We start from the raw sequence: 24,547 nt of genomic DNA on the forward strand, positions 1-24,547 counted from the left end.
ACTCCCTGGACAAGTCGCCAGCTCATCGCAGGGCCCTCACTGATGAGCAATGTGGGGTTCAGTATCTCTCTCAAGGACACTTCGACATGCAGCTCAGTCTTCCCCGGAGCCAGGATTTGAACCAGCAACCTTCCGATCACTAGTCAACCTGCTCTACCCGCTGAGCTACAGCCGCCCACATTTAGCAGTTTTAAAATCTTTTTTTAAAACATGTTTAACCACAGCATAGAGGGCTGCTACAAATTCAAGCTACTAAGCAGCCTTTCAACACACCTTTAACCTAAATATCTAAAATGGTATGAGGTAACCTAAAATGCACAAACTCAGCCTTGACCGTTTGCTATTTTATCAGAATAAGGTGCCGTGGCTGCCAGATTTTGGGAAGTATGCAACACCAATTAATTGCTCATCATTCTCATGTAATTAGATGTAATGTATATAATTCTGAACGGGCCTGAAAATTACAACCTGACCCAGCCCGCGGGTTTTTAAGACTGAACCGCAGGGCTGTTGCTAGCCATTTGGGTGACCTAAGCACAAATGCTTTGTAGTCCCCCCCCCCGGCCACGCCCCCTTCCCCCGGAATGAACATGAACAAATTTATCAGTGCAATTTGCTTTAATTTCAAAACAACTTGTCAATAAGTACTTTTCAATTAACACAGACGCCAAACATGAAGTTTAAAAAGATTAAGATTAATAAATAAATAAATTCCACCAACATTATTCTACTATTCTAAACAAAGATGTGCAATGACTGTAGACTGAACTGGACATAGTAAACACAGAACAAATTAGTCAAGTATATACCCTTGTAAGTAATAATGTGCACATTTCTTAGGAAAAGAAAATATACATAAGTACAAATAATTGCACAATAGGATTCACTCAATCAAGGAACTTTAAATAAGTTCCTTGAATAAATAATAATAATTTGAAAGTGCAAGTTTCTTCAGTAAAAAAACATAGATAAAAATAAAATAACTGCACAACAGAATACTCAGAGGGACTTTACCATCTCTGTACAGGAACCATTCTGCTATTCAAAAGAACTATGTTACAGACATTTTCACAACCACCAGTTGTCAGAGGCCCTAGAGAGGCACACGCCTGCATTTCCTAGCTGCAAAATCTGCTATGAGGTTATCATATGACAGTGTCTGAGCCACGTCCCCATTGATACTGATGGCAGCCAGACCACTTAAATGTTCCTGCCCCATTGATGAACGCAGGTACGTTTTAATGAGTTTGAGCTTTGAAAAGCTTCTCTCAGCAGAGGCAACTGTGACAGGCAGAGTCAGTGCAATACGAAGAGCAATCCACAGATTGGGATATACCTCTTGAAGCTGATTGTCATGCAGGAATGACAGCATTTCCAAGGCAGATGTCTGTGGTGGTAACAGAGGAAGGTTGATGATTTCCTGCATCATCTCAGGTCCATCAATGTCAGCCATTCCCTTATCCGTCAGTGTCTTGTGCACTTCATCGCAGTGTTTTTTTAGGTCCTCCTTGGACATTCCATTCACTTTGCTGAAATCAAGCAGCACTCCATATTTTTCTTTGACTTGATTCATGGTCTCAAACCTCTCCTGTAGTGACATTAAAGCAGAGTCCACAACACAATTGAAAAATGTGACCTCAAGTTTTTTAAGGGCATCATTGAGGGGCTCATCAACAGCTTCATATGCAAACTGCCTTTTTGTGCTCCTGAGCCTTTTTTCCTTTAGCTCTGGTTCTATATTCACGGCCTCACAGAGTTCCTTGGCAGTTGACACAGCCTCATCAAACCCAGATTGTCTGTAGTTGGAGAGGTTGCTTTTGGCACTGTCAATGAGCCTGACAGCAATGTCAAGCTGCATGGAGCTGGATTGCAGTAGCTTGTTCACCTGGTTTGTGATGGTGAGAAGTTCACACCACACAACAGAGCAAATCAAAAATTGAAATGACGCTACTTCTTCAGCAAGAGCTTGAGCCTCCACCTTTGCCACTGGATCACTTACAGCCTCCCTAGCCTCCAGGAGAGCATCTCTCACTTCTTTTGTCTGATTCCGGACAGCTGTTACACTCTGAAGCCTGCTTTCCCATCTAACGTCACTCCAAGTTTTCAGTGTCAATTTGACATGCTTTGTCAAAATGGCCCATCGCTGGGTGGCACCTGAGAAGAAATTGAAGAGCTTCTGCAAATACCCAAAGTAGCCAGTGGCATCTTGAGAGGACTTGGCAGCATCAGCTATGACTAGATTCATAGTGTGAGCTCCACAAGGGACAAACAATGCTCGTGGGTTTAACTGTAGCAGTCTAGCCTGAACACCTTGTTTCTTCCCCTTCATGTTGGCTCCATTGTCATAGGCCTGTCCTCGACAATTTTCGAATGGAATGCCAAGCTCCTTCAACTTTTCAAGGATAGCATTGGACAGGTTAAGGCCAGTTGTTTGCTCCACATTAATATATCCAAGAAAGTATTCCTTAATGTCTGGTTGTGTTTGGAAACAGACAATGCGCACTATGACAGACATCTGCTCTGTGTGGCTCACATCTGGAGTACAATCAGGAATAATGGAGAAATATTTTGCCAACTGGATTTGTCTCACAATGGTGCGAAATGTTTCTGAAGAGATGATCTGAATTAGTTAATTTTGTATCTCAGGGCTGAGGTAATGTGTGTAGGAACTTTCATCTTTTATTCTGGCCAGGTGATTTTCCATGACAGGGTCATATGTTGCCATAAGCTCAACTTCCTTCAAAAAGTTGCCATTGTCTGCTTCATAAAGACGGTCAGAAGAGCCCCTAAAAGACACATTTCTTGCAGCCAGTGAGAGAGTGATTGAGAGCAAGCGTTTGAGAATCTCTCGCCACCTTTTCCTTTCTGCCTCTAGTAATGTCAGTTCTTGTTGATCTATTGCCATGCCCTTCTTTAGCCGTATGTCCAGTTCTCTCCTCTTCAGCATGCACTGTGTGTGGTCTGGGCTACACTCATGACCCCTCAAACAGGTGTTCATGTTGGACCAATCACTGTACCCCTCTGCAGTCAGCTTTATATCCTTTGAGCTAAAAAGCTTGCATGCAAAGCACAACACAGCATTGTTCTGTGGAGAGTACACTACCCAGCTCCTGTGGACCTTTTCTCCATTGGGAAGAATTTTGAACTGGAGGCTGGTATGAAATGCTCTTCCATCGGGTCCCTTTGGAAAATTAAAATCAGAGCTGACTTTAAAAGGTCCTCTCCGCACAATTTCCACACGATCAGCGTCTAAAATGTGGGCTGGCCATAGGGCAGGATCTGTTGGAGGGGGCACATGTGTCTCTCCAGTGTCACTTGCCGATGGCCTCTCAGTGACAGGACTCACTACTCTTTCAGAAGCGGTAGCTGTGTGTGTAGTTGTATCTGTACCTGAACTGGTAGTTGATGGTTGTTGGTCAGGGCTGGGAGCTGTTGCAAAATCTGCAGACCAGCTGGTTGACGGTTGATGTGGGCTCGATCTGCTGGTTGATGGCTGCTCTAGATCTTCCTCCTGGCCTTGAGCTCCTCCTTGGACAAATTTAAGCATTGACCCTGCATTCAGAAATACAAGAAAAATTATTCAGGGATTGTGTTGAAAAAGTTTTAAACCACAGTACAAAACATTTTGCATTAGGTTTATGTAGGCCTACATGTAAATCACTGGCATTTTTAAAAATTCAAAACTCAAATTTACATTTATGAAGGTTTCATAAGGCACAATAATTTTGCACATAATTCATAACTCTATATGAATATGAAGGAGAAATCTATAACTTTAAGATTGATTCTTCTCATATTACAGTTTCACCAACAGATGTCGCCCTTGGCCTATGAACCTGTAAGTTTTCCCTATTTACAGGAGTATCTGAAGATGGACTTTTCATTTCAGAAATCTCCAATTTACCGGGTTTTCGAAAGTCACTGAAATGCAGTATCATGCAGTGTAAACTTGGCAAATAGGGTAGCGATACTTGACTGCACCTCTGACTGTAGCAAGCCCAGGTTAATCAGAAAAAGCATAGCTACCTTGCTAGAGATTTGAGGACGGATTGCTAGTCGTATGATCTACCGAATGCTAACGTTAACGGAACAGTCGACTGGCCATGATGAATTGCTTTCAATAATCCATATTCATTCCCACAACGTAAACTAGCTAGCAAGCATCAATAATTTCCAACATCAATCATTTGCAACACTTAACACAGTCTGAACATGGCTAGTAGGAGCTATCGTTACAAAGTTTGTTGACGGTAGCAATATTAGCTGGCATGAGCACAGACATGCTTGCAAAGGCTACAAAATGAACATTTTTTGTTTAAAACATTGTCTTACCTGCAAGCGCCGCATTAGCATCATCTCGCTTTCGCTTCTTCTTTCTTTTCTCCGCTCCCGACTCCTGATGCCTTTTCGAGGCCATGTTAAAACAGCTGTCAAACTTAACCGAGGTTGAGGCATAATCGAACAGACCACTGGGACGTGGGGGAGGGGGGGCACCAAGAGGAGACAGGGGAGAGGGCAGCAAGATTCACCATTTTCTCCAGCAAATTGTCATAGATGTTGCTTTTGTACTGCTTTATACATGTTAACATGCTTCATTTAATATTTATTTATAGTTACTAGTACCTAGACAATCATGGTGATTTTTCACAAGCCTGATTTTTTGGTGCCCCCCCCAGGCACTTGGTGCCCTACGCGCTGTGCGTAATGTGCGTATGCGGAGCTATGGCGCTGCTGAACCGCACCAGCATGAATGAATTGTCTTAGCACACAACTTCTCCGCACCCAATTTCTTTCTCTTTGGTTGTCACTCCTCGTGCTCAACATTGTGAAACTAGCGGGAGTTACAGGTGAAAGCACAGGGAAGGATGGGGCCGCTTTCGTACTATATCCTGATTGGTTCAGTCCACTGTCTATATTGAAGATGGATCAATGGGCTGTTCCCTCAAAATTGTGCTCTTAGAAGAAATTGAAATAAAAAAAAAAACGGAGGGCTGAGAGATTTCATTGGATTAGTCCAATGTCCTTCAAGAAAATTAACCAATGGGCCGTCGTGGTCGATAAAGATGATTTCTCATATACTTTTTTGATTAAGTTATGACAGCCCAGCCCAAAAATGTGCGTCGGCCCACCGGGCATTTCCCGGTACGCCAGATGTCCAGTCCATGCCTGACCAAGAGGCCTGTGGTAACTCTGAAGGAGCTGCAGAGATCCACAGCTCAGATGGGAGAGTCTGTCGACAGGACAACTATTAGTCATGCACTAAAAGCAAAACCCTATGTGTGGCGAGAAATTAACACTGCACATCACCCTGACCACACCACTGAGTTGATGGGTATATGGATGGAGCCAAATACAGGACAATCTTGGAAGAAAACCTCTTAGAGTCTGCAAAACACTTGAGACTGGGGCGGAGGTTCACCTACCAGCAGGACAACAACCATACAGCCAGAGCTACAATGGAATGGTGTAGATCAAAACATATTCATCAACCCCCTTCTTGAATTTCCTCCGGGATCAATAAAGTATCTATCTATCTATCTATCTATCTATCTATCTATCTATCTATCTATCTATCTATCTATCTATCTATCTAAAATGGTCCAGTCAAAGACCGGTCCTAAATCCAATTGAGAATCTCTGGCAAGACTTAAAAAATGCAGTTCACAGATGCTCTCTATCCAATCTCACTGCGCTTGAGCTATTTTGCAAGGAAGAATGGGCAAATATTCCAGTCTCTAGATGTGCAAAGTTGGTAGAGACTTACCCCAAAACACTTTTGCTGTCATTGCAGCATAGTAGTATTAGTATTGACTCAGGGGGGTGAATACTTTTGCACACCACACTTTTCTGTTTTTTACTTGAAAAAATATTTGAAAACCATGTATCATTTCCTTCTACTTCACAGTTATGCACAACTTTGTGCTGGTCTATCACATAAAATCCCAATAAAATACATTTATGTTTGTGGTTGTAAGATGACAAAATGTGGAAATGTTCAAGGGGTATGACTACTGCTGGAAGCCACTATATAGACTCAACATATCAAACTATTCATTTCATCTTTCACATTTTTTTTTTCCATTGGATACTCCTTCTGTTGATACTAGGAAATATTTTAACAATGACTAAATCATGACATAATCATAACTAAAAAATAACTCTATAGATGATTTTTTTAGAGAGGGGGATGAAGATTGAAATAAAAGATGCCGCTGAATCTGGTGTCTTTCCTATTTGAAATTACTACCGTCATTCCACTAAATTGGTGATCCAGGATCATTTACAAATGATTGCCAAATTATAATATTTCCAAATTTCTGGAAAAACTAGGGTTTAACATTATTCTCTGCAGTCGTCAGTATGGACTTTGTACAAACTGTTCAACTTACATGGCTTTTTTAGAACCTACTGATAGAACACAGTCTAAGATAAAAATTAGTATGCAATAAGTTTATTTTTTTTTACCTTCATAAGCATCTGACATGGTAAACCACACCATCGTGAATCAACAAGACATATCACATGCAGTTCTCAGCAAAAATAGACCTGAGAACTACCTCTAGACAGTCATATGGTTATCATACCAGTGCTTCACTACAGTTTTAATTTCTTTATATGTAGAATCTCTCTCTCTTTTCTCAGACTCTGAAGGACCCCACTCTTGCAGCCAGGAAGGATTTCCAGCGTGAGGCTGAATTGCTGACCAACCTCCAGCACGAGCATATAGTTAAGTTCTATGGAGTGTGTGTGGACGGAGACCCTCTCATCATGGTCTTTGAGTACATGAAACATGGAGATCTAAATAAATTTCTCAGGTAAGTTTAGAGGACAAAAGCTGGATGTGAAGATGTTTTTTGAGTGGATCTGCTGTGAGTGATGACAGGGGTGGCCTGTAATCAACAGAGGCTTTGGACCATGGAGTGACCAAATCAGAATCAGAATCAGAAATTCTTTAATATCCCAAATTTGTTTGTCACAGCAGCATTGGAATAGTACAAGAACAAGAGCAATAGTAGAATAGACAATATAAAATAGACAATATAAAAATAGACAATATAATTCAAAGGAAATAAATCAAATCGACATATATACATATTTACATGATATAGTGTGGACAGTCATTTTTTTATATGCAAATTTTGAATATGTATAATGAATGTGAGTGAAGAAATGAGTTTGTACAGAGTTACTGCACAGTGCAGAGTACAGGGTGAGGTCCATATGGGGCAGTGCTGGTGGTAAAGTCTGACAGCAGCGATACCTCTCCTTCACACACTTGGGGTGTATCAGTCTGTTGCTGAAGGAGCTGCCCAGCGCTGATATAGTGTCCTGCAGGGGGTGGGACTCCTGCACCAGCAGCGATGACAGCTTGTCCATCATCCTGCTCTCTCCCACCACCTGCACTGGGTCAAGAGGGCATCCCAGGATGGAGCTGGCCTTCTTTATAAGTTTATCAAGTCTCCTCCTGTCTGCTGCCAAGATGCTGCTGCTCCAGCAGACTACTCCACATAAAATAGCTGATGCCACCACAGAGTCATAGAAAGAGGTCAGGAGTGCCCCCTGCACTCCAAAGGACCTGAGCTTTCTGAGCAGATACAGTCTGCTCCGACCTTTCTTTTATGTAGCTGCAGTGTGATCAGCCCAATCCAGTTTATTGTTGAGTTGGCCTCCCAGGTACTTGTACGATGTCACCAGCTCAACGTCTGTTCCCAGGATGCTCACCTGTGTGCAGGGTTGTCTGTGCCTGTGGAAATCCACCACCAGCTTTTTGGTCTTCCCGCTGGTGAGCTGGAGGTGGTTCTGCTGTCACCAGTCCACAATGTCCTTGATAAGTTTTCTGTAGGCTCTGTCATCTCCGTCTCTGATGAGGCCGACAATAGCAGAGTCGTCAGAGAACTTTTGTAGATGGCAGTGAGGTGATAGGTGGTAGAAATCTGCGGTGTACAGGGTGATCAGGAAAGGGGCCAGGACTGTTCCCTGTGGGGCCCCTGTACTGCAGGTTATTGTATCCGACACAAAGTCCTGAGTCCTCACAAACTGTGGTCGGTTAATGAAGTAATCCAGGATCCAGGATGTGAAGTGTTGGTTCACCCCTGCCAGCTCCAGCTTGTCCCCCAGGTGTGCAGGCTATATGGTGTTACAGGCACTGGAGAAATTAAAGAACATGATCCTCACAGTGCTTCCAGGCCTCTCCAGGTGAGACTCTGTCCAGGAGGAAGATGATGGCGTCATCCACTCTGATGCCAGGTTGATAAGCAAACTGGAGTGGGTCCATAAAAGGACCCACCAGAGGGTGGAGATGGACGAGGACCAGCCGCTCCAGGGTCTTCATCAGGTGAGAAGTGAGAGCAACTGGTCTGTAGCTGTTAAAGTCTTTTGGGTGAGGGATCTTTGGTACAGGTACCACGGCTTTCATGCTGCAGACTGGCGTGCAGGGGTGCAGGGGGCACTCCTGACCTCTTTCTTTGACTCTGTGGTGGCATCAGCCATTTTCTATAGAGTAGTCTGCTGGAGCAGCAGCATCTCGGCAGCAGACAGGAGAAGACTTAATAAACTTATCAAGAAGGTCAGCTCCATCCCAAAAACAATATAGACCAAAAAAAAACTGCTGTTAATTTTGCACTACATCATGTAAATATGTATATATGTCTATTTCCTCCCTTTTTAATTTCATTGCTTATTTTACTATTGTTCCTATTCTTGTAATATGTTTCTGTTTTTTCCCCATCTGTGGGAAATTAAAGGATTTCTGATTCTGATTCTGAAAGGGAGATAGAGGTGAGAATGGGGCAGCAAACAGAGGATGGAAGAGGTGGTTGTGGGCAGCAGAGATGACTGGGTCGGGGGAGGAATGAGTGTCTGATCAAACCTATTGAAGAATAGGTTTATGTCATTCAGCCACGTCTGATCCCCCGCAGCCTGGGAGTCTGGAGTCCTCTGCCCTGAAATTGTTTTAAGGCTTTTCCAGACTCCACTGACAATTCTCTGCTGCAGCTGGTTCTCCATCTTCCTCCTGTAGCTGTTCTTCCCCTCTCTGATCTTTCTCCTCAGCTCCTTCTGCACAGTCTTCAGCTCCTCCTTGTTTCCTGACCTAAAGGCCCTCTTTTTCTCCTTAAGGAGAGCCTTAATGTTTGGATTCATCAAGGGTTTGCTGTTAGAAAAACACTGTACAGTCCTGGTGGGTACAGTGTTATCAACACAGAAGTTAATGTAGTCCGTTATGCAGTCTGTTAAGCTGTCAATGTCCTCCTCTTGAGAAAAACACAGTTCTTCCCACACAGTTGAGTCAAAGCAGTCACTCAGAGCCTCCTCACACTCCTCAGTCCATGCTTTAACTGTCCATGTTTCCACTGGTTGCCTCACACCGCTTACCCTTCGAAGCACAGTGTGAGTAGCAGACTCCATTCACACACTGCTGTGGCTGCTAGCTCGCTTGTTGGAAAGAGTGTGGGGTGGACTCAACCATTTCTAGGAATGGGGGAACTAAATCTTTAAAGATATAAATAGCACATTATTGCGCAATTATAATGAGCACCGCTTACATTGTGGTTTCAATAAGTGCTACTGCATTGTTCAAAAATGATTTATTGTGTCTCTGGGGGGGTCAGCTTTACTGGAAGGGGGGACATGTCCACCCGTCCCCGTCTGGGATTTCTGCCTATGTGGAACGCCCCACAAGAGCTGCAGTTTTAGAGATACTCTGACCCAGTCATCTAGCCATTACAATTTGGCTCTTGTCAAACTCGCTCAAATCGTTACACTTGCCCATTTTTAGGACAACATGTTCACTTTTTACTAAAAGTAAAAAGTATGTAACTGGCATAGAATAAAATTCTTGAAAATAATGTAACAAAAACAAAGTAAGTGGTTATGAACTGAGTGAATGTGGAGGTTGGCCAGACTGATATTAAATTACTGTCCCAAGTTATTATCCCAGTCTATCCCTGGCTGTCTAAAGGAAGGAAATCACCAGAAAACTTGGTGTATTTTTTTGGTAAATGGTTATATGTGTAATATTTCTGAGCTTCTTACTGACTCTCCAACTTCCTCTTCAGAGCCCACGGGCCAGACGCCATGATCCTGGTAGATGGACAGCCCCTGCAGACCAATGGAGAGCTTGGTCTTTCCCAGATGCTTCAGATAGCCACCCAGATTGCAGCTGGGATGATGTACTTGGCATCTCAACATTTTGTTCACCGTGATCTGGCAACTAGGAACTGCCTTGTGGGGAATGACCTTCTGGTGAAAATAGGAGACTTTGGCATGTCCAGAGACATTTACAGCACAGATTATTACAGGGTAAGAACATTTTTTTAAGTGTTTGCTTGATGAAAAATGTTTCTTTTTATTTCTCAATGTATTTACCCAAAATGGAAAATGTAGGTGTATGTTGGTGGCCACGCTAGATGGCATGAACAGAGTACAAACAAAATGGCTGAAAAAAGGAAACTTCAATGTGGCTGATGAACTACTGACTCAGATCCAAGATTACGGCTGACCACTTTTCTTTGAACAGAGAGAAATAAAGAAACAATTGTGGTGTTCAACCTATGTGCTGACTGATATTACACGTTATCTCCACTAAGTCAGTTACAAACACCTTTTATTTCCAACAACTTCTTCATAATAAAACTCCAAACCTTATTTATAATGTAAAAGCTTTTGACATGAAGCAACATTACAGGAAACGTGTTTTCTCCGGCAGTAATTAAACATGAATTCTGAAACAGCTGAAGCAAACCTGATGAAACAGCAAAACACGGCAGAGGTTTGAAAGTATGAAAAGAAGAAACTAAAGAAATTCAAATAGAAGATACAAAAGTACTGAAAACTGAACACACAGACTTTAAAGGCTGCACACAGGCTGAAGTCATAAGACATATTGGCAGCCCAATTGGAGATGAGGCGGGCGAATTTGAGGCTTGATTCAGCTAGTTCAACTCAGTGCAGTAAAACTGGTGACGGTAAAGCAAATTGGTTTGACTCCTTCAGACTCGATGCAGTTTTAGAGCCCATCCACACGGAAATGCTCTTTTGAGTAAACACATTTTATGCATTGTTTTGGCCAATCATCCACAGCGATCCTGTAAAAGCAGCGCCAGACAATGTGGGTCTCAGGGTGGAAAAAAACGAAAACACTGCCCTTGCATTTTCTTGTGGACAACGAATCTGCATACTTACTGACTTCTTGCCTCCAACCTCTGAACCCGGCGACATCTCATAACAACAACAACAACAAAAACAATAATGGCAGATTACATGCTTGTGTTTGTGCCGCAGAAGATATTGAGCCTTTCTTGCAACTTATTTGCCTTGTAGTTGAGTGTGAGTCGCAGCAGCAGTTCGACCTCATTAACGGTCCACACAAACGATTCTGGTTTCCTTGCACTAGCCATTTTCATCTTCTTCTTGTTGTGTTCGGTTTCTCCGTCTACTGTCTGTTTGTTTGCAGCGCAAGCCTTATGTGCATGCTCCGCCTCTTCTTCTCCATTTTTGGTGAATTTCAAGTGCCACCTATAGGCCTGGAATATGAACTACAGCATTTTTGGTCATTTTGAGTGGATCCATATGGAAGCAAATATTCTTGAAAGAATGCTGAGGAAGATGGAGGAAAAAAAGATCGTTTTCGTATGTGTGGATGAGCCCATATTAGCCTGGTAAGGGTCATATGCCAATTACAGCCTAAAGCTGGGTCTGAGCGGGGTTAACATTTAGGTGTTAAGTCCTGGACGATTGTGGGGGATTGAGTTCAGTTCAGTTTTCAGTTGAAATCCCACAATAAACTAATCATCTGTGTAACCCAAAAAATGTTGAGATATTATTTTTTAGAACTCAAGTGTTTTTCATGCACACATCCAACATCTGTCTTTGTCCTTGACAGTTTCCTTTTTTGCCTCGCAAAACTTCATTATTCATCAAGTTGATGTTCCTATGATGATCCTAAATTATAACCTTTATGGCCCAGTGGTGTTAATTTGATTTGCAAGAATCCACCACTTCCGAATCAACACAACCAATCAGAGCTAAGGTGAATGTCTGAGAAGTGTCAATCATGCTTGTGCATACGGTGCTGGCAGCCCCCTTCCCACACTTAGTGCGTACTTGACACCCCTGTGCAGTGCCTGCTTTCACCTGGTCAGACAAGTTCAAGCTCAATCACAAACTGCTAACAATAGCGAAGAGGTAACAGGGCAGAAAAATGGACCACCATTGCCTGCATCAAAGAGAAGAAACAAGAAGAATGACGAAGAAAAGCAGTGTGAAAAGAAAAGATTGGACCGTGCGAGAAAGAAAACTAGGATAAATATCGGAGCGTCACTTCAGAAGTGGAGGGTACAACAAAAAGCGCTCCAGAAGGAGGAAAGCAAAAGGCTATAAACAAAGACTAATCTGAAATACAAAACCCTAACTAGAAAAATATCAAACACAAAATCACTCTACTAGAGAGGACAAAATCAGAAAATAAAACGTGGCAACACTTAATGTGAACAACAAGGCAAGACTGTGGAACAGGGCTTCAGTAGACGACAGGATGACAAAATACTTTGGCAACGCAGACAGGGGAAGACAAAGACTTTATACACATGGGGGAGGGGAACACAGGTGAAAACAATCAAGGACTAGGGATGACGTCAGACCAGGGACACAAGAGGAAGTGCAAGTGACCTGAAACAAGAGGAGAGTTACTTTCAAAATAAAACATGAAATTCACAAGACAGACCCCAAGACAGGACAAACCTCACCGCGATGTGACAGTTTGATACTTTTCTGCTGGACGAGTAAGGATCCCTGCTTGATATATGTTTCATTCTATTTTTCACTCACAAGGCTATGATGGTGGTGGTTATAATCATACTTGCAACAGCTCATATTGCACAATGTTGTAGTTGAGCTTCGTAGCTTGTTGGTAAATCTAGCTTGTTAACTTCTATGTTAAGCCTGAAACACACCGGGCCAACCGTTGGCTGTCTTAAGTGTTTGGGGAGACTCTGACAAGTTCAGGAACAAATCTGTTTGGTGTGTTCAGCTGCACTGGAAGCTTTTGGAATCGCACGGACAGCATCTGCTCCGATTCACCTTGTGAAATCTGAGAACATTGGCTGTTGGCCGTCTGAGCCATTGGATTCTGTGACTGATTGTGTGGTACCTGTGTGGCCATTCTGATTGGTGGTGTGCTAGCAAATAAGCCCGGTGTGTGGGAGGGGTGGATGACTATGTGCACTTTGTTTTTCTATGCACTCCATTCCATCCATAGATGAGGTGGACAGTTCAAATCCACCATAATGCTCCCTCTACCAAGCATATACATCCTTCACTAGAAAACACAACTTCTCTTCAAGAATGTACAGCTTAATGATCTCATTAAATTTAGGCAGCCCATCTACAGATCCATGTACAATAAGCATCCCCTCACTGTAACGTATACCACTGCAAGACACATTTTTTTGCCATATGAATCACAGTCAAATCTGGGAATCTATGCATTAGACATTAACACCTCATTAAGGACATCAACAGGCATGATTGAGGCATCTGTGACCTCTAAGGATGACTTCTTTTGAGTAGAGGAATGTGTGTGATAGGCAAGCATGAACTGATTTTTAATAGCTAGTGAATGAGGTATGTTCTTAAAGTTGAAGAAGCTATGTTTAGCCTCAAATCTCATCCTCCACAGTGCATTTAAAGGTCCAAAGCAACAAATCATTTGTGGATGTTGCTCTAAATAGTGATGTTTTGAAGGGGCTTGATAAGCAGAAAAGATAGCGCTGTCTATGATCATAGATCCTGGCCTCAAGATACGCAATGGTCTCTTCTGTCTGAACAGGAGCCACAATCAACTATGTTCTTAAGATCCAGAATCATCATGTTTAAATATGCAAATGATGCATGATCTAATTAAATATGCACTCATTTGCATTCATTTCCAGAACATAAATCTAAACATTGGATTAAGCCAGGTTCAAAATTCTTGTTTCATTTTGTTGACATATTATAGCCAAAGGTTTTTACAGAAGGAATTTTGGATCTCTCTTTATCAAATTGTCAACATCCATAAAAAACAATTTCCACCCTGTTTTTAGGAATAAAATGTTATATAAATCTGGCTATGAATGATATATGAACAAATCCCTCTGATAAAACCTTTAGAATATAGACAGGAATTAAACTGGATAGTTTGGTAATAAGTGCAACTGAAGTGGAGATTTTAGGCTCAGAGTATGAGAAAAAACAGCCTTCAAACATATGTGATGTATAAGAAATCCATAGAAGGAAATAGACAAAATGAAGTAAAATGAACACCTGAATGTATTTTTGGATGTTTTCTTTCCACTAGTCTGACAGAAGACATGTTAAAGCAAAGCATGAAGCAAAATAGCCGAAAATCTCAAAACTGTCCAGTGCATAAAAAACAATGTTTTTGCCTGCCATGTTTCCCCTTAATCGCGAGAAACTGAAAATGGCTATAATTTTGCTTCTAATTAACTTTTAAAGGTGATCTAAGAGTCTAAGTCCATGTTTGTGATATCCAGAAATCCCAAAGTGCTGAATGTTTCATAACCCCCCACCCTTCTATAGATTTCTATAGAAATATGAACAACATTTTCCAACCTCAATAAAATGCAATCAATTTTCTCTTCAATAAAATTTGGCAGGTGCAATTCTGCAGCACTACCAGAACTTAGCAAATCATGACCTGTATCCACAGACTCTGTTGGACTGCCTGCAGAATTGTCTAACTTATGCAAATGGCCTTTACTGACTGTTACGTTTATTGTGGAACAAAACAAAATATCACAACGAGGTGGGGGAGGATGGGACAACGTGATTGTGCCAAAGTAAAGGAAATTAATATAACAAAAAGAGGCCTGCCTAAACTGCAGCTGAATAAAATCAAACAAACAAAATGCCTCACTAGCTTATCTAACAAAATGGCTTCTCAAAACAATACAGGGGTGGCACAACCAACAAACTTAATGAAATAACAGTGACCACCTACGTGCGTGTAAAAATGTACAGGGTACCCCAACTTACCTAGTCCCTCAGCAAAAAAAAAAACCTCCCACCACACAGCTTACCGAATACAGTGTTTACAAAAGCAGAGAACAGAGCAAGATGGCAAGGCAAAGCAAGAGCCAGAGCAACTGGGACATCCTCCATTTTGTAAGTCCACCTCCATCAGGATAGGCCAGCTGGGGACTTAGGGAGCCAATCACCAGTACCGCTTGCACTTCACAGGTGAGCAGTATCTTGCAGGAATCACCTGGAAGAGAACACACGCGCACACACACACACGCACACAGGGAAGGGGGAGGAGAGATACAAACATACAATGCTCCTTGGCACGTCACACCCCCACCCTTACAAGACCAAACATAATGTTTGGAATTACATACTTTAAACTACAAAGCACGTGACAAGGCATCTGCAAGGACATTCTCAGATCCCTTTTTGTGGCAGATATTGAGGTTGAAATTCTGAATAATCAGAGACCAACGCATGAGTCGTTGGTTGTGATTATGCATCCTGGAGAGAAACACAAGAGGATTATGGTCTGTGAATACTTGAATAGGCTTCAAACTGGATCCAAGATAAACCTCAAAGTGTTGCAAGGCAAACAGTAGTGCAAGAGTTTCCTTTTCGATAAGAGAATACTTAAGTTGCTGTTTGTTGAACTTTCGTGAAAAGTAACTCACAGGATGAGCAATGCCCTGGGAGTCCTCTTGTAGAAGAACAGCCCCCGTCCCAACCGCACTGGCATCAACTTCAAGTTTGAAAGGCAAAGAGAAATCTGGTGCAGACAGAACAGGAGTGCAACACAGTAGACTTTTCAGACTCTCAAAAGACTGTTGACACTCACTGGACCAACTGAATGGTTTTGAGGGACTGGTTAAGGCAGTCAGTGGAGCAGCTACAGAGGAGAAGTTTTTGCAGAACCGGCGATAGTAGCCAGCCATCCCAAGGAAACGGCGCAACTCCCTCCTAGTGATGGGTGGGGGAAAAGCAGTAATGGCAGAGATCTTTGCGTCCACAGGACGCACCTGTCCTCGACCAACCTGCTGACCAAGATAAAGCACAGTGCCTTTTCCAAATTCACATTTAGCGAGATTGAGTGTGAGAGATGCTTTGGACAGACGGGTGAAAACTTCCCTCAGTGTAGTCATGTGACCAAGCCAGTCATCTGAATACACAACAATGTCATCCAAGTATGCTCTGCAGTTTGAAACACCCTCCAGTACCTTACTTACAAGCCTCTGAAAAGTGGCTGGGGCATTGCACAGACCAAAGGGCATCACAGTGTATTGGTAGAAGCCATCAAGGGTCACAAATGCTGAAACCTCTGAAGCATGTGCGGTTAAAGGAACCTGCCAGTATCCCTTTAACATGTCCAGTTTACTAACAAAGTTTGCGGGACCGATTTCATCAATGCAATCATCGATCAGAGGTAACGGATATGCGTCAGGAACAGTTACAGCATTTACCTTGCGGAAGTCGGTACAGAATCTGGGACTTCCATCAGACTTTGTATCCAGAAGACACGGGAAACTCCATGAGCTAGAACTTGGGACTGCAAAACCGTTCTGTAGGAGATAGTCAACTTCTTTCTTCATAATTTCCCTCTTAGTGGGATTAACCCGGAATGCACGCTGCTTGATCAGTGCTGGATTTGTCAGAACAATATCATGAGCAATTACAGAAGTTTGAGAGGGAATGTCATTGAACAGATCAGGAAAATCACTTATGAGTTTTTCAACGTCATAACGCTGATCATCGGCAAGATGAGACAAGTGGTGGGGCAAATCAGACAATACCTCAGTATTACGGAGCCTTGCACCCTGGGGTGTAGCACTATGCATCACCAACCCATCATCATCTTGAGAGCTCACCTTTGAGATGGAAGAGATAGGTGAGATAGTAGTCTGAACATCTTGGACTGAGGAGGACCCATTACTACCCTCTCTGGAACAATACCGTTTCATCATGTTGATGTGACACATCCTGGACCGCCGCCTGCGGTCAGGGGTCTTGATGACATAGTTTGTCTCACTGAGTTTTTTCTCTACAACATAAGGACCAGAAAACTTTGTTGAGAGAGAAGAACCAGAAACAGGCAAGAGAATTAGAACTTTGTCGCCTGGCTGAAATGAGTGGGCTGTCGCTCTCTTATCATAATGCTGCTTCATCTTCACCTGAGAAGATGTTAGGGCTTCTCTAGCTAAGGAACAGGCTAGCTGGAGGTGATCCTTGAGCTTAGCAACATACGCCGGTATACTTGTGACTTTTTGTTCCGGCGTGACCAGATACTCTTTAAGGACCTTTAAAAGGACCCCGGACCTCATGTCCAAACACTAGCTCAGCCGGACTGAAACCTAGCGACTCTTGCACAGCCTCACGAGCAGCAAACAAAACAAATGGAACACCATCATCCCAATCCCTCTGAGACTTATGGCAGTACTTGCGCAACATGGATTTCATGGTCTGGTGAAACCGTTCCAGTGCCCCCTGGCTTTCAGGATGGTAAGGACTAGATGTCACATGGGATATTCCCAAAGATTTAAGCACCTGGGCAAACACCTTGGACTTGAAATTAGTGCCTTGATCTGACTGAATGACTTTTGGCAATCCAAACACCGTAAAAATTTTTACCAAAGCCTTGGTGACCACTGGAGCTGTTATTTTCCGGAGTGGGATGGCTTCTGGGAACCTGGTGAAAGTACACATTACTGTTAGAATGAACTGATTTCCAGCCTTAGTCTTTGGTTTCCTGACAATGGGAGGTCATGAGCTAAGGACAGCACCTGTAAACGATAAGCCACTGGCACGACAACTGGTATGTTGCACTCCAGTTTGCATCTTCTTCCGAAGCATCACTAACCCAGCGACGCATCAACAGGCCATCATCATAAATGAATGCTGCCTTCTTCATCTTGGTTTCCACGTGGCTGAGAACAGAAGATCGACATTTTGAAAGTGTTGCATCAACTTGCTGTGCTGCTATGAAGTCCTCTCGGGTGGCTCGGGTGGCTTTCCCGTTTTCTTATACAGTGGAACCCCGACTTACGAAGTGAATCCATTCCAGAGGGTCTTTCGTAAGTCAAAATTTTTGTAAGTCGAAGCACCTTTTTCCCTATAAATAGCCTAATTCGTTCCAGGCCCCCTACCAGTCGTGTATTTCTTCTACAAATATGACTTAATATTTGAAAAAAACACAAGAATATTCCAAAATACAATCTGAAATGAAGAAAATAATTTATAAATGATAAATGTATTAATACATATCAATAAAATAAATTATGTATGTACCTTTTGAGTGCCACCAGTGCCATCAGTAATGTGTCAACAGCTTCAGATCAATTCATTGGGCTGTCTCCTGATGTACTCCTCATAGAAGAGCAGGCCATATTGAGGATTATCAGTTTTGGTCTCAATTATCTGTTGAAATGGCCGTATTAAGCGATTGTACTGTGTGAGATTACCATCAGATATTTGCATATGTCTCCTTAGCTTTAATGCAAGATATTGCTGACGTGCCAGCATTGAGGTGATATCATTTTCTTTTTCCATTATGGAAAGTTTGTGATTTTCTGCTGCTTATATTTAATACACAGCTTGCTGTATCTGCTCGGGTGCAGAAGTTTTCTGCTTGCTCTCGCTTCTGCTTGCTTTCTTTTCAGAAGGGGCTTCACCACCGCCGTTTTAAAGGAGGCGGGGAAGACACCCGTCTGAAGAGAGCAATTCACCATATACAACAGCTGATCCTCAAAAAATCCACAAAGTGTTTTAAAAAACGGTGTGGGAATTGGGTCTAATAGGCAGGTCGTGGGCTTTACTTGGGAGAAAACTCGACCAAGTGTCCTTGGATCAACCAGGGCAAAACTCTCTAGTGTTTCCTCGGGTAAAATCAATGATCCAGGTGTGTCGACATTTAAAATCTGTTGAGGTAAGAGACTCGATCTGATGTCATTGATTTTACTTCTGAAGTGGTCTGCAAAATCCTCGCAAAGGGTGTCAGTTGGTGTTTTGGAGGATCTATTAAAATGTGTGTTTGTTAAAAAGTCAATTGTGGAGAAGAGGAATTTTTGGTTGTTTTTATGTTCGTCGATTAGCTTTTGGAAATGGGAGATTCTTGACTGTTTGACTGCGTTATTGTAGGTTTTGAGGTGTCCACGTAAAATTTCATGGTGAACGGTTAACTTTTTTTTTCTCCATCTCCTCTCAGCACTCCTGCAGTTTCTCTTAAGTTTTTTAGTTTCTGTATTTCTCCACGGGGGTGTAGGTCTTGTATTAATGTTTTGTATTAAAAGTGGAGCCACTGAGTCCAGCGCTGATTTTATTTTATGGTTAAAGCTGTCAACAATAAAATCACATGGTGCTGGTAAAATTTCTGCAGGAGTGCTCTGTAAAATCTGGATAAAATTTGCAGCCACTTCAGAAGTTAGGTAGCGTTTCCTCACTGTTCTCACTGGGGCCTCCCGCTGGTTAAAAGTGGTGATTGTAAAAAAACACAAAAGTGGTCAGACACAGCCAGGTCCACAACAGAGGGCACACCAATGGACAGGCCATAAGTTATGACCAGGTCCAGGGTGCACCCTCTGCTGTGGGTCGGCTGCGTGACATGCTGATTAAAATCTAGACAATGTAGAAGGTTTAAAAATTCTCTCGACATCGTATCTGAGGGATTATCTATGTGTAAATTAAAATCACTGGTTATTAATATTCTGTTATAATTGCTGTGAGTTATTGATAGTAGCTCTGAGAAGTCACTGTTAAAAGAGGTGGAATAGCGGGGTGGTCTGTAGACTGTAAAACAGAGGATGGGGGGGCTGCTAAAAACAAAGGCATGGTATTCAAATGATAAATATTTGTTTAAAAAAAGAAAAAAAAATAAGACTTCATTTGACAACATGGTGTCTTTAGTGATTGATGCAGTTCCACCTCCTTTTTGTCCCCCTCTTGTAGAAAATAAAAAGTTAAAATTTGGTGGGGAAGCCTTAGTGAGAACAACAGGTGCATCAATGCCAAGCCATGTCTCTGTCAGGAGAATGCTGTCTAAACTGTTATCTAAAATTAAATTATTTATGATAAAAGATTTGTTTAAAGATTTGCACGTTCAGCATGGCCATTTTAATGTCCGTGCTGAACGTGCGCCCATCATGTCTTTTCAGAGGAATGTTAAAAACACAGTTTGGTCTAAAAACAGTCCTGCGTGTGATTTGTCTGCGTGAGAGTCTTGTTTCAATGTTGTGGATGTTGTCCTGTGCCTCGGGAGCAACAGAATGGGGGGCGTGTGTCGTGTAGGTAGAGGCGGGTGCGGGTGAGAGAGTGGCATGCGTGTTTACCATGAGTCAGGAGGTGGGTGTGGTGCAGGAACGGACAGTCAGGTCAATGTTGACAGATAAAAGCTGTGATCCCTCCTGGTTTGGGTGGAGGCCATCCCGTTTAAACAGGCTAGGCCTGTTTAAAAACGCTGTAAAATTGTCGACAAACAGGATACTTTTTGTCAGGCACCCAAAAGGTACCCCTTTAGCCACAGGTGCAGCTGACGAAGGCGGCTGGTGGTGACGTCACCATACCTAGGTGGGGGAAGCGGGCCGGCGATAATTAGCCACTTCCCCGTGTCCAGCAGGCGATCCACGAGGGAGATGTAATCCCGTTTTAATACCTCCGACTGCTGGTTTTTCAATATTCAATATTTACATGCTTCCTCTAGCTAGACTATAATCCCATACATACCCTGAGTAGATGCATTGAACAAATCAGTGATTGGATGTGTCAGACTTTTCTTCAGTTAAATAAAGACAAGACTGAAATAATTGTTTTTGGATCCAAAGAAGAATGACTTAAAGTCTCTGCTCAGCTTCAGTCTGTAACGTTGAAACTAGTAGCAGCTGATTCAGAATGCTGCTGCTCGAGTCCTAACAAGAACCAAAAAAGTAGATCACATCACTCCAGTTCTTAGATCTTTACACTGGCTTCCTGTCTATCAAACAATAGATTTCAAAATCCTGTTGTTGGATTATAAAGCATTGAATGGTTTCGGGCCAAAATACATTTCTGATCTGCTGCCACATTATGAACCATCCAGACCTCTGAGATCGTCAGGCACTGGTCTGCTTTCAGTCCCCAGAGTCAGAACTAAACATGGAGCAGCAGCATTCAGTTACTATGGGTCTCATATTTGAAACAAACTCCCTGAAAATTGCAGATCTGCTCCAACACTCACCTCTTTTAAATCAAGACTTAAAACATTTCTTTTTGCCACTGCTTTTAACTGAAGCAATTCAAATCTTTGAACTGCATTATGACTCTGACTCTACAGTCTTGTTTCTTTTAAAGCTTTTCTATTCTAGCCTACTTGTTTTGATGTTTGTTTCTTAATGTTTTTACTGGTTTTAAAATGCTATTTTTAATGTTTTTATGCAATTCTAATGTCCTTTAAATGACATTTTTATGTCTTCTAATGAAATTTGTGTGTGCCTGTTAAGCACTTTGAGTTGCCCTGTGCCTGAATTGTGCTATACAAATAAACTTGCCTTGCCTTGCCTTGCCTTACACTGACATATAGCAACATTCCATCCTGTTCATCCTGTTCAAGCGTTTGAGGCTCTTTTCCTAAATTTGCATCCTCATTAGCTCTGGCTCCCACCAAAGGCAGAGGTTCCTTGGGCAATTCAACATTATAAACTGGCACTTACAGGCCTGTTTTGTGACTTGCCAGTTTCTGTAAACCACCAATCAAAAAACTCTTAGTTGTATTCATTAAGAGTTTACCATGAATTTTGTCTTTCATGTTCATCACTTTTGAAAATTGTGAAACCTTGTTATCTCTCATGAGCTCACTGAGAGACAATATCTGACCCTTTGTTTTATTCACTTCCTTTTTTGTTCTTTCTGTATTGACTACATTTTGCATTTTCAGTCAGAGTTTATTTTTTTTCACTTCAGTTGAACCAGCATTTGATCCACTCATTTTGAACACTAGGAAGGAATCCAATGTCAAGCCGGCAACAACAATAGCCACAGTATACAATGCAGGAACGGCATTCACATCCAGCAAGCCCAAAGTAACAACACACAACTTACAACACAAGTTCAAACTGCATTTCAAACAAGCCACAACACACATTACATACCACAGTTGTGAGTGGGAATCGTGTCTGGACTCAATAATAGATGATCCAATATCAGCATTTGTCTTTGCGTTGAATGGCGTAGCTCCATTCCAGCAATCTGTTGATTTTTGCTTACAAATATAGGCCACTATAGGCTTGTAAAGTTAGTTGCCTAGAGGCTGAACTGAAGAACTCTCCTGCCAGACATGCTTGTTGTAATTAATTGAAAATGGATCTGATAACTTAGTTTTGAAACTGTATTGTAGAAAAATGGGTTTAAAGGGAAAACAAAAAGTTGAACCCAAAATGCAGATCAGACAGGAGGCAGGATCAGGGGAAACAAAAAGCGAGTTTTAATGAACAAAAGCTGAATACAAACATCGAAAACGAGGTAGTTCCACAAACTAATAGAAACGGGGAAAAGGTAATGTAGCAAATCATACAGTAGAACAAAGTGCAAACAAAAAGACAAAATACAAATCAAAAGCAAAGTTCAAATCTGGCACTCTCTGGAAGCCAGCCATGAAGGTGTAGGTGCAGGCTAGCACTCTCTGGAGGCTGGTGGCGAGAGCTGGGACCCATTGGAAGCCGACAGAAGCAGCATGGGCTGGAACCCACTTTAGGCTAGTGGTGAAGATGGAAACCATCTGTAGACCGGGGGCGTCGGCTGAAACCCACCGGATGCCGGCAGTGAAGGCGCCGGCTCTGACTCACTGGAAGCTGGCAGAAGCAGCATCGGCTGGGACCCACTCGGAGCCAGCAGAAGCAGTGTGGGCTGGGACCCACTGGGAGTCGGCAGTAATGACGAAAGCTGAGGGTTAGGGTTAGGGTTGCCGGGTTTGAGGTCCATTGGAGACCGCCAGTGAAGGTGAAAACTGGGATCCTCTAGAGGTTGAAACGCTAGCGGGAATACATTCCTGGATCTTGGCGGGGCCACTGGCGGATGTTCACCGGGAGGCGGCAGCCTGGTAGCCGACAGAAGATCACCGGGAGAGGGCGGCCTGGAAGCTGATGTGAGACCAATGGAAGCTGGCTGCCAGAAAGCCGGCGAAGAGATGCCAGCAGCTGTCGGCCTGAGAGCGGACGGAGAGTCGCCGGAGGATGTCAGCCCGGCAGCCTGGGTGCCAGCAGAGGATTCCCGAGAGTTGGCGGCCCGGGAGCTGGTGGAGAGATGCTGGTAGCATCCCGACCTGGGAGCCAACGGAGAGTTGCTGGAAGTTGCTGGAAGCCAATGGAGAGTCGCTGGAAGCTGACGGAGATTTGATGGAGCTTGTCGACCTGGGAGTCGACGGTGTAGGAGATACACTACTTGATAATAAAGGTAATTAAGCTCTGGCTATTAATTATACACTCGAGGGAATTTTCCAACCATCTAACTGCACAAGTTTGGCTTGACCAGTTCAAGTCAATTTATTCAAGTTCAAAATCTGTATGTTGCATGTTCTTGTCACAACGCGGTGAGGAATGTCCTGTCTTGGGTTTTGTCTTGGAGCCGGATTTCAGCGATGTGTGGATCCCTAGCGGCTTTCCAAGCAGCGCTAACTAAAACATTTGATCCGGTGAGCTCCCACTGAGAAAAAGCCCAAGAGCTAAGCACCCTGAAACAAGGCAGAGAGTCAGTGTGTGATTACGCTATCCAGTGCTGCACGCTGGCAGCTGAGAGTGGGTGGAACAACATCGCACTTTATGACATTTCCCTGAAAGGTTTATCCCCCGCCATTCAAGACCTCCTAATACCCCTGGATCTATCCACAAGCCTGGATGATCTCATCGCTCTCGCTATTCGCACTGATAGCGGGAGCCGAAACCGGGAGCTCGAGAAGGAGTGGTTTCCGCTCCGGAACCAAGATGGCGGACCTCCTCTCCAGTCGCGTCTGAAAAGCCTCTCCAACACGTCGAGGAGCCTATGCAGCTTGGCAGAGCTCGTCTAACCCTCGAGGAACGCCAGAAACGGCAACAGGAGGGGAGGTGCTTTTACTCTGGCGATCCAGGTCATCTCATCAGCTCCTGTCCAGTTAAGAAGAAGCCTACGGTGAGTTCAAATCAGGTCTCCAAGACCAATTCTCGTTCTCTTACGTCAGTTACCTTGAACTAGAGGTAAGATCGGGCCTAAAAAATCCAGCCCGACCCGACCCAGGCCCGCGGGTATTAAAGCCCAACCCAGCCCGAGCCCGACCAATTAACTTGATTTGCAGGCCCAAGCCCGAAGCAAACCCGAAATTTCATATTTTATTTGTGAAGACTCGGGAGGAGGAGGGGTGATTTATGATAACAAATTAAAGCCTGTATTTTGTAACGAAATCTAAGTTAAACAAGACTGTATAAACATTTACATCTTTTATATTTCTGTGTCTGCAGAAGTTACATTAACCGACAATTTTCCATCATCGACAGATTTTTTTAAGAGTTGATGGGAAAAATTTAAGGCCGTCCGT

General features: G+C 43.0%; 1 protein-coding gene across 4 annotated transcripts in view; it reads left to right on the plus strand.

The window, feature by feature from the left end:
- The window catches only part of LOC119024832 (NT-3 growth factor receptor-like), a 266,546-nt gene that overhangs the window by 220,682 nt on the left and 21,317 nt on the right, over positions 1-24,547 (plus strand). For all 4 annotated transcript variants that reach the window (XM_037107965.1, XM_037107966.1, XM_037107968.1 and 1 more), the window contains 2 exons: positions 6,643-6,815; positions 10,056-10,299. In XM_037107965.1, the coding sequence (XP_036963860.1) occupies positions 6,643-6,815; positions 10,056-10,299 (417 nt within the window). The remainder of the gene's footprint in view (positions 1-6,642; positions 6,816-10,055; positions 10,300-24,547) is intronic.

This window comes from Acanthopagrus latus, chromosome 8 (genome assembly GCF_904848185.1).
Source record: "Acanthopagrus latus isolate v.2019 chromosome 8, fAcaLat1.1, whole genome shotgun sequence".
NCBI classification, from domain to species: domain Eukaryota; kingdom Metazoa; phylum Chordata; class Actinopteri; order Spariformes; family Sparidae; genus Acanthopagrus; species Acanthopagrus latus.